Below are 14,017 nucleotides of genomic sequence, written 5' to 3'. Positions count from 1 at the left end.
GAGATGTGAGAATGTCCATTTTTAGGGAGCTCCTCCCCTGCTGGATGCACCCAGAGCCCCTGGGTGCTGTGGGCACTGTCCCTGTCCCCACAGGGCCCCTCTGCACCAGGATTTGGGGGCTTTTGGTGGAGATGGAGCTCTCAGCACTCCCTGCTCTGGGAATGAGCTCCAGGGACACAGCCAAACCCTCAGAAACAAAAACTCCAACTTTTATTTGGATTAAAGCAGCATCTCAGAGAACAAACAGCAGCTGGGGGCTGCACCGAGGGCTTCCCTCCCCACTGTGAGCACCACAGAGCCGGGCTGGGCTCTCACCAGTGCTTGATGACCCTGTTCCCTTCTGAGTCCTGTGTGAACAGGGGCTCAGAGCCCAGCTCGGGGGGGTGCGGGGCCCTGGGGGGGCTGGGGGTGGCCCTGGAGGGGCTGGGGGTGGCCCTGTCCCTGTCCCTGGAGGGGCTGCAGGTGGCCCTGGAGGGGCTGTCCCTGTCCCTGTCCCTGGAGGGGCTGTCCCTGTCCCTGTCCCTCCCCCGGCACAGGAGCTCCATGCAGGGCCCCGCTGGGGCCTGGCCCCGCTCCCGCAGGGGCTGTGCTGGCCCCGGGCTCTGGGGGGAGCAGCAAACCCCGCTGGGAGCAGCCCCTGGGGCCGGGTCTGTGTGCCCTGGCCCAGCTCTGGGGCAGGGCAATGCTGTCCTGCCCCCTGAGGCCGTTCCTGCAGGAGACACCCAGGGGTTGCTGCTGCCCCAGCCCCAGGAATGCCCCCCAGCCCCAGGGGAGGCTTTGCTGAGCCTCTGAGGCCCCACCTGGGGCTCCAGGGGTGTTTGTCCTGCCCGGGCTGTGCCCTGCAGGCCCTGCCCAGCCCCGGGGGGCCCCTCCTGGGCTCCCTCCAGCCGTGGCAAGGGCAGGATCTTCACCCTGGATTCCTCCCAGGGGGCAGCAGGCCTGAGATTCTCTTTGTCTCTTTCATCTGCAAACAACAAGGAATTGGTGAAAGCTGAGCCATTCCCAGGGTTAACCACCCCCAGAGCATCCCTGCTGTGCCCTGAGTGTCCCCAGGGACTGTCCCCAGCACTGCCACCACCCCCAGGGGTCCCCAGAGCTGCAGCTCCAGCCCAGAGTCACCAAAAACCCCCAGAACTCCCCAGCTCTACCCTGGCCTCACACTGGCATCGAGTCCCATGTTTGCCTCTGAAACCATCCCATAGAAAATCCAAGTTTTGCCTCGGAAACCATTTCATTAAAAAATCCAAGTTTTACCTCGGAAATAATTCCATAGAAAATCCAAGTTTTACCTCGGAAACCATTCCATATAAAATCCAAGTTCCCAGGACCATCCAGCTCCCCCTTCCTGGGAGTTCCAACCTTTGCCCTGTGCCCCACAAAATGCCCAGCATTTTCTGCCCAGGAGAGGAGAGCTGGGTTGGTGAGGGCTGAGTACCTGGCTGGGGGCTGAAGAAGCTGAGGATGGAGCTCTGCCTGGAGCTGATGCTCTGCCTGGGGCTGGTGCTCTGCCTGGGGTTGATGCTTTCCCTGCTGCCAGGCTGTGGGAGCAGCACCAGGCTCTGCTTCCTCCCTGCAGCTCGGGTGGGTGCTCTGAGCGTGAGGGGCTGCGGGGAGAAACACGTGAAAAATATTAAATTAAATAGAAAACCAACTCTGCCCCTCTCCCAGCACTGTGGAACAGCTCACACCTTCATTATGCAGCATCCGAATGCTGGATAAGTCATTATCATTTGACAATAATTATTAGTTATTAATAATTAGCAAAGCATCGGTCATTTGGGGTGGGCAGCTGTTCCACGGCTCTGCCACCCTCATGGCAAGAAGTTCTTCCCCACACTGAGGTGGAACTCGTTGTGTTTTGTTTTATTTTATGGCCATTGCTCCTCGTCCTGTCCCTGAACAGAGCCTGGCACCATCCTCTGACAGCCCTTGGGAATATTTTATGGTTTTTGGGGTCCCCTCCCAGCTTCCCCTCCCCAGGCCCCGAATGAGCCCCGGGGTTCAATGGCAGCGCCTCAGCCCGGCCCGGGGGTCCCGGGGGGCTCCCGGTGCTGGCACGACCCCCCCCGGTTCCCCTCAGGGCCTCACCGGCGCCCGGCCCCGCTTCAGCTCCGCCGTGTCCAGCCACACCCCGCAGGCCTCGGCCGGGGCCGCGCCGGCCCCGCGCCGCCGCCTCATCCCGGGGCTGCCGGCGGCTCCCCGGGACCGGGCCTGGGCACGGTTCCTGTTCCGGGTTTTCCCGTTCCCCGGTTCCGGTTTTCCCCGGTCCGTTCCCCGGTTCCGGTTCCGGGTTCTTCCCCTTCCCCGGTTCCGATTTTTCCCGGTCCGTTCCCGTTCCCCGGTTCCGGTTCCGGTTTTTTCGGGTTCCCGGTTCGCGTTTTCCCGCTCGCGCCGGCCCCGCCCTCAACACGCACTGCGCACGCGCCGCCCGCAGGAACGGACCAATGGGAGAAGAGAGGCGGTACCATGTGTGCCCCGCCCCCTAAGACGCACTGCGCACGCGCTGCCTGCGGTACGGACCAATGGGAGATGAGGGGCGGTGCCACGCCTGTCCCGCCCCCTAAGCAGCACTGCGCACGCGCCGCCTGCGGTACGGACCAATGGGAGACGAGGGGCGGATCCAGATGTGGGATGAGACCACGCCCATACGGGACCTGCCCTCTATAAGGGATTGTGGCGGCAGGGTGTCTGCGGAGGATTGGGAGCGGAACCGGAGCAGGACTGGACCGGAGCGGGGCCAGCGGAGGCAGAACGGCCCCAGCTTTGCCCGGATCCACGGCGGGACATCCACACCCGCCTGTTCCCAGCCTGACCCGGTGCTGGGGCTCCCATCGCACCAACCCCTCCTCTCCCCGCACCTTCAGGGCCAGGGCTGTGCCCATGCTGCTCACAGCGGGTAAAGGACAGGGCCTGGCACTGCATGGAGAGCTCTGAACAACTCCCTCAGCCCTACAGGAGGGGCCTGACGTGATGTTAAATTAATTTGTCACCTCAGTGGTTTAACCAGCCTCGCCTTGGTCCGTTTCCATGGTTTAGAGTCTGACAGGGACCAGATGGCCTCTCCTTATCTCGTGCTGGGAGCCCTGGCAGCCTCCCAGAGCCTTCCCAGCCCATCAGGGCACACGGACACTTTGTTCCAACTGTTTATTCAGAGCTGAACTGAACCCTGTACCATTCTATGAGCAAGCTGGAACTTAGGCTGGATTTAAAAAGCATTAAAAGCATTTCTCATTCTTATAGAAAGCACTTGCTGAGTAACAGTTCCTGAAGCAGCATCTGGGGGCTTGGGGCTGGGTTTGGGCTGAGCTCATTTTTTGTTTACTCCTCCTTGAGGCCCAGCCTGTTCCTCACCCTGCGGGCCATGTAGGCGGCTGTGAGGACGGAGCAGGTGATGGTGAGCAGGAACAGGGCAGAGAAGTCGTGAGCCAGGCCCTGCTGCAGGGAGGAGTAGATCTCCCTCCTGGACTCGTAGTCCAGCACCACGGCCTCGATCTGCGCCAGCGTGCAGAGCACCAGGAACACGTGGAAGATCTGGTGGCTCTGCCCCACGAAGTGGCACCTCCCGGGGAACCACTTCTCAGGGTAGGGGTGGGAGAAGAAGAAGGCGGCGAGGAGGAAGAAGAGCACCTGGCACTTGTGGTAGAGCAGGGCGGGGTCGGGGCGCGCGGCCGTGCAGATGCGGTGCAGCACGGGGCTGATGTCCAGCAGGTAGGCCAGCCCCGAGGGCAGCTCCTGGCACAGGCGCCCGGGCAGCGGGCAGCGCGGGTGGAAGCGGAACTTGGCGTAGCAGGAGCCGGCGCAGGACAGCCAGGCCAGCGCCGCCGCCAGCGGCAGGAAGAACCCGCGGACCTGGCGGTGCCAGCCCGGCTCGATGGCGTAGTAGAAGTGACCCAGGGCGCTGCCGTACTGGTACACGGCCACCCCCACGTAGTCCATGAAGAAGAAGCTGTAATGCCAGAACTCAGACTTGGCCTGCAGCAGGTGGGCCAGGCTGCTGAAGGTCAGGTAGGTGATGGAGGCGGCCAGGATGATGAGCAGGGGCCGGGCGTGCGCGTCCTGCCCGAAGTCCACGCGCTGCCAGAGGCGCTGCAGGCGCAGCAGCAGCACCAGCGCGGCCGCCAGGTGCGACCACACGTTGACGGCCTCGTTGTGCTGCTGGAAGAGCGTGGAGAAGTAATAGCGCCAGGTCTGGCGCACGGGCCGGTAGCCGCCGTGGATGTAGGGCTTCCAGAACACCGGGGGCACCTCGGCGCTGCTCACCGTGCCCAGGGACAGCGGCGCCAGCAGCCCCGGCAGCTGCCTCACGCTGATGAGGAGCTGGCTCAGCTTCTGCGGCACCACCGTGGCCATGCTGGGGCCAAACTCCACCTCCTTGTTACCTTTGGGAAGGAGAGAAAGTTCTGCTGTGGGGTTTTAATGCAATAATTGTCACAGACATCTTTTATGGAAAATCCTTTCTTTAGGATTTTTCCTCCTGAGAAGCTGAGAGGCCTCAGGAACAAAATGTAACCAATGGTTATCTGCTGCTGTGGAATGCAACAGGTGCATCTGGGATTGGGCTCATGTGGTTGTTTCTAATTAATGGCCAATCACAGTCAGCTGGCTCAGACTCTCTGTCTGAGACACAAGCTTTTGTTATTCATTCTTTCTTTTTCTATTCTTAGCTAGCCTTCTGATGAAATCCTTTCTTCTATTCTTTTAGTATAGTTTTAATGTAATATAGATCATAAAATAATAAATCAGCCTTCTGAAACATGGAGTCAGATCCTCGTCTCTTCCCTCATCCTCGGATCCCTGCAAACACGGTCACAAATAATCAACAAGCAGGGGGTGTTTAAATGCTCTGGTTGGGGTTTTCCTCCATAGAATCCCCAACAACAGTGACAAAAAGGAGGCTGGAGGGAGATTTAAGAACCCCTGAAGTGCCTCTGCTGTGGGGGCAGCCCCAAGGACACGAGGCTGGGGTTAAATGACAATAATGAACACACCAGACACAGCAGTGCCTGCCTCACCCCCCTCCCTGTGGTTTGGGAACTGCTAAACAAACCAAGCATCCCAAACAAAGCTCCCACTGCAGATTCCCCCTCCTGTAAACTGTTTGCAGTGTCTGTCCTTACAAATACCAACAAGTAACAAAGGCTGCAGCTCCTGTGTTTGGAGTTTTACCTCCTTTTTTTAGCTTCTGTTTTTCCAAGCAGCTTCCCACATCGTGGCCCTGTTACACCACTGAGGTCCAGCAGAGTTATCTTTGTCAGCAGGAATTTCCATATTTACCTTTTGGAAGCTGCTGTCCTTACCAGGAGCAAGGCAGCCCTGCCAGTTTCTTCAGCCTTTTCATAAAAACTTATTGAGATTCTTTACCTGCTCTTGCTCAGACAAGTCCTGAAGAAAACCTGGTTCACGTCCAGCTCCAGTGCTGCTCTGTGCCTCACCCCCAGACCAGTGCCCTCATTTCAGGGACAGGAAAAGCTCTTCAAAGTTTGGGAACAGGAGGAGGTGGGGATGGGACTGTTTGTTTTAAAAAACTCTGTAATTTCCTCATCAAAGTTAGGCTGTAACTCATTCCTGCCTGAATCCAAGGGGCACAGATGCAGAAAGAAAAACAAACCAGGCTCTTTGCTGCTCCATTTCCCTCCCAAGTGCCCTTTGCCCACCTGGCCGGGTTAGAGAGGCCCGGCTGGGGCAGGACCTCACCCCGGCCACCCCAGCCCTCCCCAGCCCCTGCACCCTCCCCAAAAGCCGCCACCTTCTGGGGCTGCCAGGGGAAATTCACCCCCTGAACTTCCTCCGGCTCGGAACCGCAGCAGCCCCGAGAGGGCAAAAGCAGAACCTGCCCAGTTCGGCGGTTGTGCCCCAAATTCCGTGGGCAGCTTGGAGCAAACGCTGCCCGGAGAACTTGCCTGGGTGCCGGGGCTGCCTCCGGGCGCAGGGCAGGGGGCTCAGCTCTCTCTCAGCTCTCGCTCAGCTCTCAGCTCGACCCCTCCGCAGCTCCCAGAAGGGAAATTCCTGCGGGAAAGGCGGCCCTGGGAGATGCCGTGGCAGGAGCAGCCCGGCCAAGGGAGCGGTGTTTACTGCAGCTCCTCCAGAGCTCGTCGGAGCAGGATTTCATCCGCAGAGCTCTTCCCAGCTACCGAGCCTTGAGCAACGCTCCGTTATGACGGGAGCGCATCCTGGAAATCCTCCGTGTGCCTCGTACTCCAAACAACAGCCTGCGCCTCCGCAGAGCTGGGCTCACGCTGCCTCAGCCGCCTGGCGTTTCCTCCGCAGCGCTTCCTTTGCCCGGCAGCATCCACCCCACCCGCTGGATTTTTCTGCGATGATAAAGACTCGCCCCCGGCTGTTTACATCGCTGTTTGCAGCGGCACAGCCTCCCAAAGCCTCCTAAAGCGCTCACAGCGCTCATTTTCCAACCAAACCACCTCGGGTTTTCTCCGGCTCCGATCAGCCCCCGATCCACCTGAGCCCCCGCAGACCCTGGGCAGCCCGGGATGGTTCTCCCGCCCCTGGGATGGGGATGAGCCGGGTTTTGGTTCCCGTCCCATCGTGGAGCCCCCTGGGACCCCCGGCCCCGCCCCGGCACCTGCAGAACGGCCCCGTCCGGTCCGAACGGCCCCGGCCCGGCCCCGCCGCCTCCTCCCGCCCGGGGGTCCCGGGGGTCGCGGCCCCTTGGAGCTGCTCCGAGCCGCTGCTCCTCCCTTTGCAGCCCCGACGCGGCTCCGCATCCCTCCCTCCCTCCCTCCGCGGCTGGAATAAGTTGTTGTTGTTGTTGTTGTTATTATTAATAATTTTTTTAAGGAACCGTTTCCAGCCCAGCTCTCCCCAGAGGGACCCCGAGTTCTGTTTTCCTGCCCTGCTCATTCCCTTCCCTTACCCCCCCCCCCCAGGTCACTGCTGTCCTCTCCCTCCTCCCGCCCCCCAAATCCCCCCGGAGCCCTCGGGGACCCCCGAGCGGGCCCTGCAGCCCCGCTGAGCCCAGGCTCGGCAGGCACGGGCAGCAGAAGGAAGAGGAGGGAACAGAAGGCCCCGGGCGAGCTCTGACAGCTCTGGCAAGCCTAAACCTCACATTTAGCATCCATTTGGGCTCCAGCACCATTTGGGGTTTGGCAGAGCTGCCATTCTCCTCCCCCACGTTTGGGAGAGAGGAGAAAAAACCCCACATGGCATCGGGGACACTTTCCTCAGCAGGTAACTACATTAAAATGAAGATCTGGGGGGTTTTGATTGCTGATTGTGCCTCATTTTGTACTCGGGAGCTGCTCCAGGGCTCCCTCAGCCTCCATTACGCAGTGCCAGGTGCTCAGCCTCTCCTGGCTGCACTCACAAGCTTTGAGACCAAGTTCAGCCCTGTTTTCCTGCCCTCAGCCTGTGGGGCAAACCCTGACCCCATCTCTGGGCAGATTCTGACCCTATTCCCAGGCAGACCCTGACCCTATTCCCAGACAGACCCTGACCCCATCCCTGGGCAAACCCTGGCCCATTCCCGGGCAGGCCCTGGCCCCATTCTCGGGCAGGCCCTGGCCCCATTCTCGGGCAGGCCCTGGCCCCATTCCCGGGCAGGCCCTGGCCCCACAGCGGTGCCCTCAGGTTCCTCCCTCACCGCCGGGCCATGCCGAGGAGCCCCGAGCCCAGCAGGGAGCAGCACCGCCTCTCCCGTCCCTCCAACCCTGCCGCAAATCGCTCAGGGCAGGGCCAGGACCCACGGTGGCACTGCAGGGCTCTGTCCCGCTGCTCCTCTGGGGTAAGAATAACTCGGCAGAGCCCAGGGGGACACGGGCAAAGTGTCCCGAGCCGAGGCTCCTTCTCCACCACAGCCCAGAGCAGAGCCCAGCGGGCCAGGACTCCCCGAGTCCCTTAGAAAAACCAATTCTCTACGGATATTCCACCTTCAGGTGCTCTGGGTGTGGAGTTAAACTGAAAACAAACCCGGGAGCCAAGGGCAGAGGAAGGATTGAGGCCAGTGCCAGCAGTGCCACCTCCCAGGAGCTGCGGCAGCCCCAGGGTGTTTTGGGGAGGGTGGTGGTGCCTGCTCACACCCCCATTGCAGCCCAGGTACCTGTGGGTATGCTCAGGGCAGGGGTTGGGGTACAACACAGCGATTTTGTTCCAAATCCACCTGAAAATCATCTTTGCTCAGAGCCCCTCCCCTTTCTTGCAGGCAGAAGGAACAAACAGAGCGGGCTGGGGGCAGGTGCTGCTCCACCCCAGCACAGAAATTGTTCTTCTGCCCTGGGCCCTTGGGGCAGCCACGCAGGTCCTGCTGGCCCCTGTGCCACACACGTCCCCCCAGAGCCCTGGGCAACAAGGGCCGTTTGTTGGATGGCCCAGCAGCACAAACAGCCCCAGCTGAGGTGTCCCACAAAGCCCCCATTGTCACAGCCCCAGGACAATGCCCTGGCCCTGCACCCAGCCCTGGCTCCTGAGGAAGGCAGGCAGATAACAGCACTGTGCAGCTTTATTGAGTCACTTGTTACAGCAGGATTTTAGCAGACTGGACAGTCAGAGATTTTTGTTTGAAGTGTAACGGATATTCAGCATGGAACAGTTACCAGAGATTCCTTGCACAAAGGTCTTACAGAGCTGATACAGTACTCGCCATCAACCCAGGAGCGAGTGCACTGGCGTAGAAAAGGATGCAACAAGAAGAAAAAGCTACACTGGAAAGACAACACTTTAGAAAAGTGACACATGGAAGGTCTCCCCTCTAGCCCCCAAAGCAAGTGTACAGTTTGGATCTAATTTTACAGTTCTACATCAGTTTCTAAGAAACGTAAAAAAAAAGAAATATATATATAACCGAACCAAAACCAAAGATAAAACCACTGGCCAGTACAGTCTTTGGATATTTGGAGGAGGGGGAGAGTCAGTTGCCAGAGCAGAGTCAGTCGGTCTCGGCCTCGCCAGGGTCTTTGCCTTCTTTGTTCTTTCGGACCTCTTCCACATGCTTGTCCTGAAAAACAGCACAGAACTGAAAACAGCAGCACGGGAGGTGAAAAACAGCAGCATGGGAGCTGAAAAACGGCAGCACAGGAACTGCAAAACGGCAGCATGGGGGACAGGGGGCTCGGGGGACAGGGGGCTCCACACCACTGAGGGGCACAGAGGCTGCCCCAGCTCCATCCCTCCTGCACAGAGCTGGAATGCTGCAGATTCCCCACCTGCTGAGGGCAGCCTCCTCCTCGGGAGGATTTTTTGGGAGTTTTTTCCCTGCTTTTGCCAGCAGGGAGCAGGGGCAGCTCCCCGGGCAGGGCTCCACACCCACCTTCTCCCGCAAGCGCTCCAGCTTGGCAGCCATTTGTGCCTCACGGTTCTCTTTGTTGGCTTCCATTTTGTGGGTCAGCTTCTCCTCTGCCATTTTGCTGAAGTTGTTGTTCTCCTCGATGGCTTTCTGCAGCACCTCCTTCTCATGCTCCCTCTTCTCAGCCAGCTGCTTCAGCACTTCTGCCTCGTGGGACTGGGGAGGCACAGCCAGCAGTGAGGGAGCCCCAGGGCTCCTGGGCTGCCACCCTCCCTCAGAACCTGCACCTCTCACCACATCTACCTGCAAAGCTCACTTTCTGGCATTGCACACCTTGTTAAATGGGGTTTTTCTGGAGAGGGAACATGGATTTGGGTTTTTTGATGTTAATATTGAAGGAACTTTCCTTGAAGATCCTCCCTTCTCACTGAGATTCAGGTCAGGCTCACTTCAATCAAAGCCTCGCCACCCTCGAGGGCTCCAGGCTGCACCCCCAGCCACATCTTTCATCACTCAGACAATTTATTCCCCAACTTCTCATTACACATTCACTGCTGCATTTTCTGGGAGAAAATTCATCTGTTCTGGTGTTAAAAGACAAGAAAAACAGCTTCTTCCTGAAAGAGCTGCCCCTCTCAGCTACGTTCCCTCCCAGTTTTTCTTCAGAATCTCTTTGGAACCAAAACCATGACCACAGAGCTTCATGAGAGCCCCAGGGATTTCATTAATAAATTCCAGTAATATTCAATTTGGCATTTAAAAAACAAACCACTTATCCCAAGAATGAAAAGAGAGCCCCAAACTCTGAGAACTGGTGGAGCAGAGCTCACTTCAGCTGCTCCAGCTTTACCTTGCGTCTCTCCTCAGCTGCTTCCAACTTCTTCTGGATCTCCTCCAGGGACACATCCTTCTTCTTGGGGGGGGACAGAGGGAACTCTGCCACGGCCTCTTTGGAGCGGGGGCTGAGGATCAGCTCAAAGGCCTGCCCAGAGGCTCGCTTCTCCAGCTCCTTCACCTGGATGTCTGCGAGAGCAGGGAACAAAGCCACAAAAACGAGTATTGAGTGCAGGAACTGCCTCGGGTGACATTAAAAACAGCCTTGCAAAATTCAGCACCACCAAGTCCCCCGAGGAAGGGCAGCCAGGACAGGAGTTTTGTTTTCAGCACAGCAATACTGTTAAAAATGTGGAAATTTCCTTTGCAACCCTTGCTCGATCCTGCATCGCCCGAGCACCTGCTGCTTTAATTTGGCCATCAACATCCCAAGCGGTGAGAACAAGTCCATTATTCAAACCAAAAATCATTCTCCACCCAGTGACAAACCTGAGGATGAATTTCCAGGCGTTTGCCTGCAACCTGAGAGAGCCGAGAAGGGAAAAAAGGGTTTTTGGAGAAATGTGCAGGCAGGGCTGTCTCCCCCAGCCCTGCAGGGTGTCAGCTGCACCCGCGTGGTCCCCGAGATGTCTCGGTGACAGCCAGCTCTGCCGAGGGAGCAGATGGCTGCAGGGAGCCCATCTGCTGCCAGACTCCTCTTTTGGGGTGTTTTCACAACCACCCAGCTCCAGCAGCCTCGCCCAAGATGGGAGAAAAGCCTGCTGACAGCGGCTTATTTCACTAGATTTGGGTTCTAAGTTATTCCTGAAGAAATTAGGAGGCAACAAAAAAAAAAAAAAAAGACACAAGAGCATTTAGCACAGGATTCTACCTACCAGAAGTAGCCATGGCCAAGAAAATCAGAGTCCAGAAGCCAAGCCTGGGAGAAGGTCAGTCAGGTGGGTTCCTAGGTAACAAAGAGATGTGCCTTTCAACAGCCAGCACAGGGATCCTGCTCCTTCTAATAAGAACTGCTGAACAGAATTAGAGCTGCTGAACAAAAGGCAGACAAGGTAGGTCACTGCAGTCAGTGATTCCAGGCATTTTGTGCAGCTGATGGACAGTGCTGGGAATACTGGAGATGCTATGGAATTACTGGCGTTGCAGGAGCTGGGTGATATTCGAGCATCTTCAATCTGTTTTATTCCACCTTAAGGTACTCGAACAAAGACCCCCGTTTTAGCATGGGGCTGTGGGGATTTCACTGCTCTCACACATATAAAAGAGCTCGCAGAATACAAAAATGACGCACCACAGGATAGCACAGCTAGGATTCCTGCCACTCCCGAAGGATCTGAAATGTGCGCAATCGAGCTCATTTAAAATTCGGTTTTAATTGCGCAGCTCAAGTCAGATGCTTCACACCGCGGCAGACAGCGAGGGCGTACACCGCCCAGCACACCTCGTGAAAACGGGGCGCCGTAAAAAAATGCCAGAAAAAGGTCTAGGAGCCGTTTAAATTAAAATCAACAAAAAAGGGTTTTTTTGGGGGGGGGTGGAAGGGGCTCGGATCGGGGGCCGGGCGGGGCCGGGGCGCGGAGCGGGGACCGCGCGGCCCTGGCCCCGCCCCCTCGCGGCAGCAGCCAATCACCGCCGAGGCGCCAGCGGAGGCCCCGCCCCCGGCCCGCCCCCGCCCCTCCAACCGCACGGAATTCAAACGGCTGGGGAGAGCGCGCGCGCGCCCGCGCGAGGGGGCTCGAGGGAGGGGGCGGGGCCAGCGCCAACATCCGGGCACCTGCCGCCCCCCGCCTCAGGTGCGGGGCCGCCCCCCCGCCCCCCGCCTCAGCCCCTCAGGGGCGAAGGGGACGGGGAGCGCTGGGCAGCGACACCGGGACAGGGCGCTCCGACAGGGTCCCCCACGGCTCGATGGCGTCGGGGCGCGGCCGCCCGGATACCGCCCCTTCCCCACTAACAATGGCGGGGAGGGGAGGGGGCGCCGCTGCCGCGGGTAGGGCGTCGCCCCTCGCTGAGGGACAATAGCCAGCCCCTTCCCCTCCGCGATCGGGGCACGGGGGGAACACGGACGCATACGAGGAATCCCCCCCATTGTCTCCCTTCCCTTTGTCACCGCAACGCTCCAAAACCGGGCGGCGACGCGATGCCCGCGAGCGGGGACAAAAGCAACCCCCGCCCCGAGCGCCCGAGAAGCGCCCCGCAGCCCCCCTTCACCTTGACACCCACCCTGGGGACCCCTCCGCCGCCCGTATCAACGGGGCGCCGCACCCCCGTGAAGCACCGACACTTCCCCCTGTCCTTCCTCCAGCCCCCTCGAGACGCGGAGGGTGCGGCGCGGGGGCCCCCGCGGCCGCGGCCCGCCCGTGCCCGCTCCCCCGTGGCGGCCCCGCCGCGCACCCACCTGCCCGCGCCGCCGCTCCGGCCACACTCCGCTCGCGCCCGCCCCGCCGTGCACAAAAGCGCCAAACAAAGGCACGTGACCCGCCCCGCCCCGCCCCGATTGGCCGAGCCCGCCGGCACGTGCCGCCCGCCGGGGAGGGGGGGGGGCTGTGGGGGGCTCGCGCCCACCCCCCACGAACGCGCCCCCCCGCCCCCGGCCGCGCGGGGCATGCCGGGAGTTGTAGTTCGCCCCCGGCAGGGGGCGGCGGCCCCCGCGCTCGGCCCGGGCCGCACCGGGGCTGCGGGGCCGGACGGCGACGCCCCCCGGCCGTCAGGGACCCCCAGAGCCGCGCGCTGGGACCCCGCTCCTGCCCCCGGAGCGGCTGGGATTCCCTTTGTGTCTGGTGGGGTGGGCAGGGGCGTCAGGGCCTGTGCTGCGGTCAGGGGTGTCCGGCCCGATGGGGGGAATGGTCAGAGTGGAGCTGTGGCTGGGGTGAGCAGAGCTGCGGCCACCCCACGGCCATGGTCATGTCAGATCCATGGTCACCTCATGGCCATGGTCATGTCAGAGCCATGGTCACCTCATGGCCATGGTCATGTCAGATCCATGGTCATGTCAGATCCATGGTCACCTCATGGCCATGGTCATGTCAGATCCATGGTCATGTCAGATCCATGGTCACCTCACAGCCATGGTCATGTTAGATCCATGGTCCCCTCAGAGCCATGGTCACCACAAGATCGTGGTCACTTCAAATCCATGGCCACCTCAAAGCCATGGTCACCTCATGGCCATGGTCCCCTCAAAGCCACGGTAACCCCAGATCCGTGGTCACCTCAGAGCCACAGCATTGAGATCTCAGTCACCTCAGAGACATGGTCACCGAGGAAAGGGCACGGCCACCTCAGGGCCACCATAACCATAGAGCTCTTGGTCATCACCAAGACGACCACTGAGTCCCTTTGGTCATCTCGGGCTCACAGCCACCACAGAGCCACCACAGCCACAGCATTTGGGGGCCACCCAGAGCAAACCCCAACTGTGCAGATCCCATGGAACGGGCACGGTGGCTCCATAGGGACCTTCCCCTCCTCAGGACACCCCTCTGGAAGCTCCTCACTCCCAAAACTGCTCCCAACAAACTCTCTCCGTGCCCACATGTCCCTCACCAATCAATCCCGCGGTGGTTTCCACGCTCTGGCCACACCAAGAGTCAACGCACACAAAAGGCAGATGGACACACAGCACAATCCTCCACTGCAGCCTCCACACCCTCAACCCCAAAAATATCGATTTTCTGGGACCCCCCCTCGCCAAGCACCCTCCTAAACCCAACGATTTCGCACCAAAAAGAGAGGGCTCCTACCTTTGAAGGTTAATATTGTGACAGAAAGACGGGGAGCTTTCAAAACAGAGATTATTTTAAACGCTGGCCCTGGTTTTTGCTGATCTGACGTCTATTTCCATGGAAACCACATCCAGCCGCCGAGCTGCTGGAACTGGGAGAGGCACGGTGGCCATGGAAGAGCCATTTTCCAGCAGGGTGCTGGAACCTTTTTGTGGCACTGCCGGGA

General features: G+C 59.6%; 3 protein-coding genes across 5 annotated transcripts; all 3 read right to left on the bottom strand.

The window, feature by feature from the left end:
* Positions 1-193: 193 nt before the first annotated feature.
* Positions 194-3,017, bottom strand: LOC139602829 (aurora kinase A- and ninein-interacting protein-like). Its single transcript, XM_071453004.1, has 3 exons — positions 2,089-3,017; positions 1,436-1,604; positions 194-964 (listed from the first exon to the last, which is right to left on the bottom strand). Exons 1-3 carry the CDS (start codon positions 2,176-2,178, stop codon positions 312-314), a joined length of 912 nt encoding a protein of 303 aa, XP_071309105.1. The 5' UTR covers positions 2,179-3,017; the 3' UTR covers positions 194-311.
* Positions 3,018-3,130: 113 nt separating this feature from the next.
* PAQR7 (progestin and adipoQ receptor family member 7) lies at positions 3,131-6,723 on the bottom strand. Of its 3 annotated transcripts, none has more exons than XM_071453001.1 (2): positions 6,581-6,723; positions 3,131-4,379 (listed from the first exon to the last, which is right to left on the bottom strand). In XM_071453001.1, exons 1-2 carry the CDS (start codon positions 6,720-6,722, stop codon positions 3,319-3,321), a joined length of 1,203 nt encoding a protein of 400 aa, XP_071309102.1. In that variant the 5' UTR covers position 6,723; the 3' UTR covers positions 3,131-3,318. The 3 variants fall into 3 exon arrangements, with proteins under 3 accessions (XP_071309102.1, XP_071309103.1, XP_071309104.1); XM_071453002.1 differs by lacking the exon at positions 6,581-6,723 and adding an exon at positions 5,901-6,532; XM_071453003.1 differs by lacking the exon at positions 6,581-6,723 and adding an exon at positions 5,362-5,885.
* Positions 6,724-8,434: 1,711 nt separating this feature from the next.
* Positions 8,435-12,552, bottom strand: STMN1 (stathmin 1). The gene is made up of 5 exons (XM_071453006.1): positions 12,465-12,552; positions 10,945-11,015; positions 10,086-10,258; positions 9,260-9,451; positions 8,435-8,947 (listed from the first exon to the last, which is right to left on the bottom strand). Exons 2-5 carry the CDS (start codon positions 10,955-10,957, stop codon positions 8,879-8,881), a joined length of 447 nt encoding a protein of 148 aa, XP_071309107.1. The 5' UTR covers positions 10,958-11,015; positions 12,465-12,552; the 3' UTR covers positions 8,435-8,878.
* Positions 12,553-14,017: the final 1,465 nt, after the last annotated feature.

Source organism: Agelaius tricolor, unplaced genomic scaffold, assembly GCF_023055355.1.
Source record: "Agelaius tricolor isolate 1412-34295 unplaced genomic scaffold, bAgeTri1.0.p SCAF_36, whole genome shotgun sequence".
NCBI classification, from domain to species: Eukaryota; Metazoa; Chordata; class Aves; order Passeriformes; family Icteridae; genus Agelaius; species Agelaius tricolor.
The sequence above is the reverse complement of the archived record's forward strand: the minus strand, read 5'-3'. Positions and strand labels throughout refer to the sequence as shown.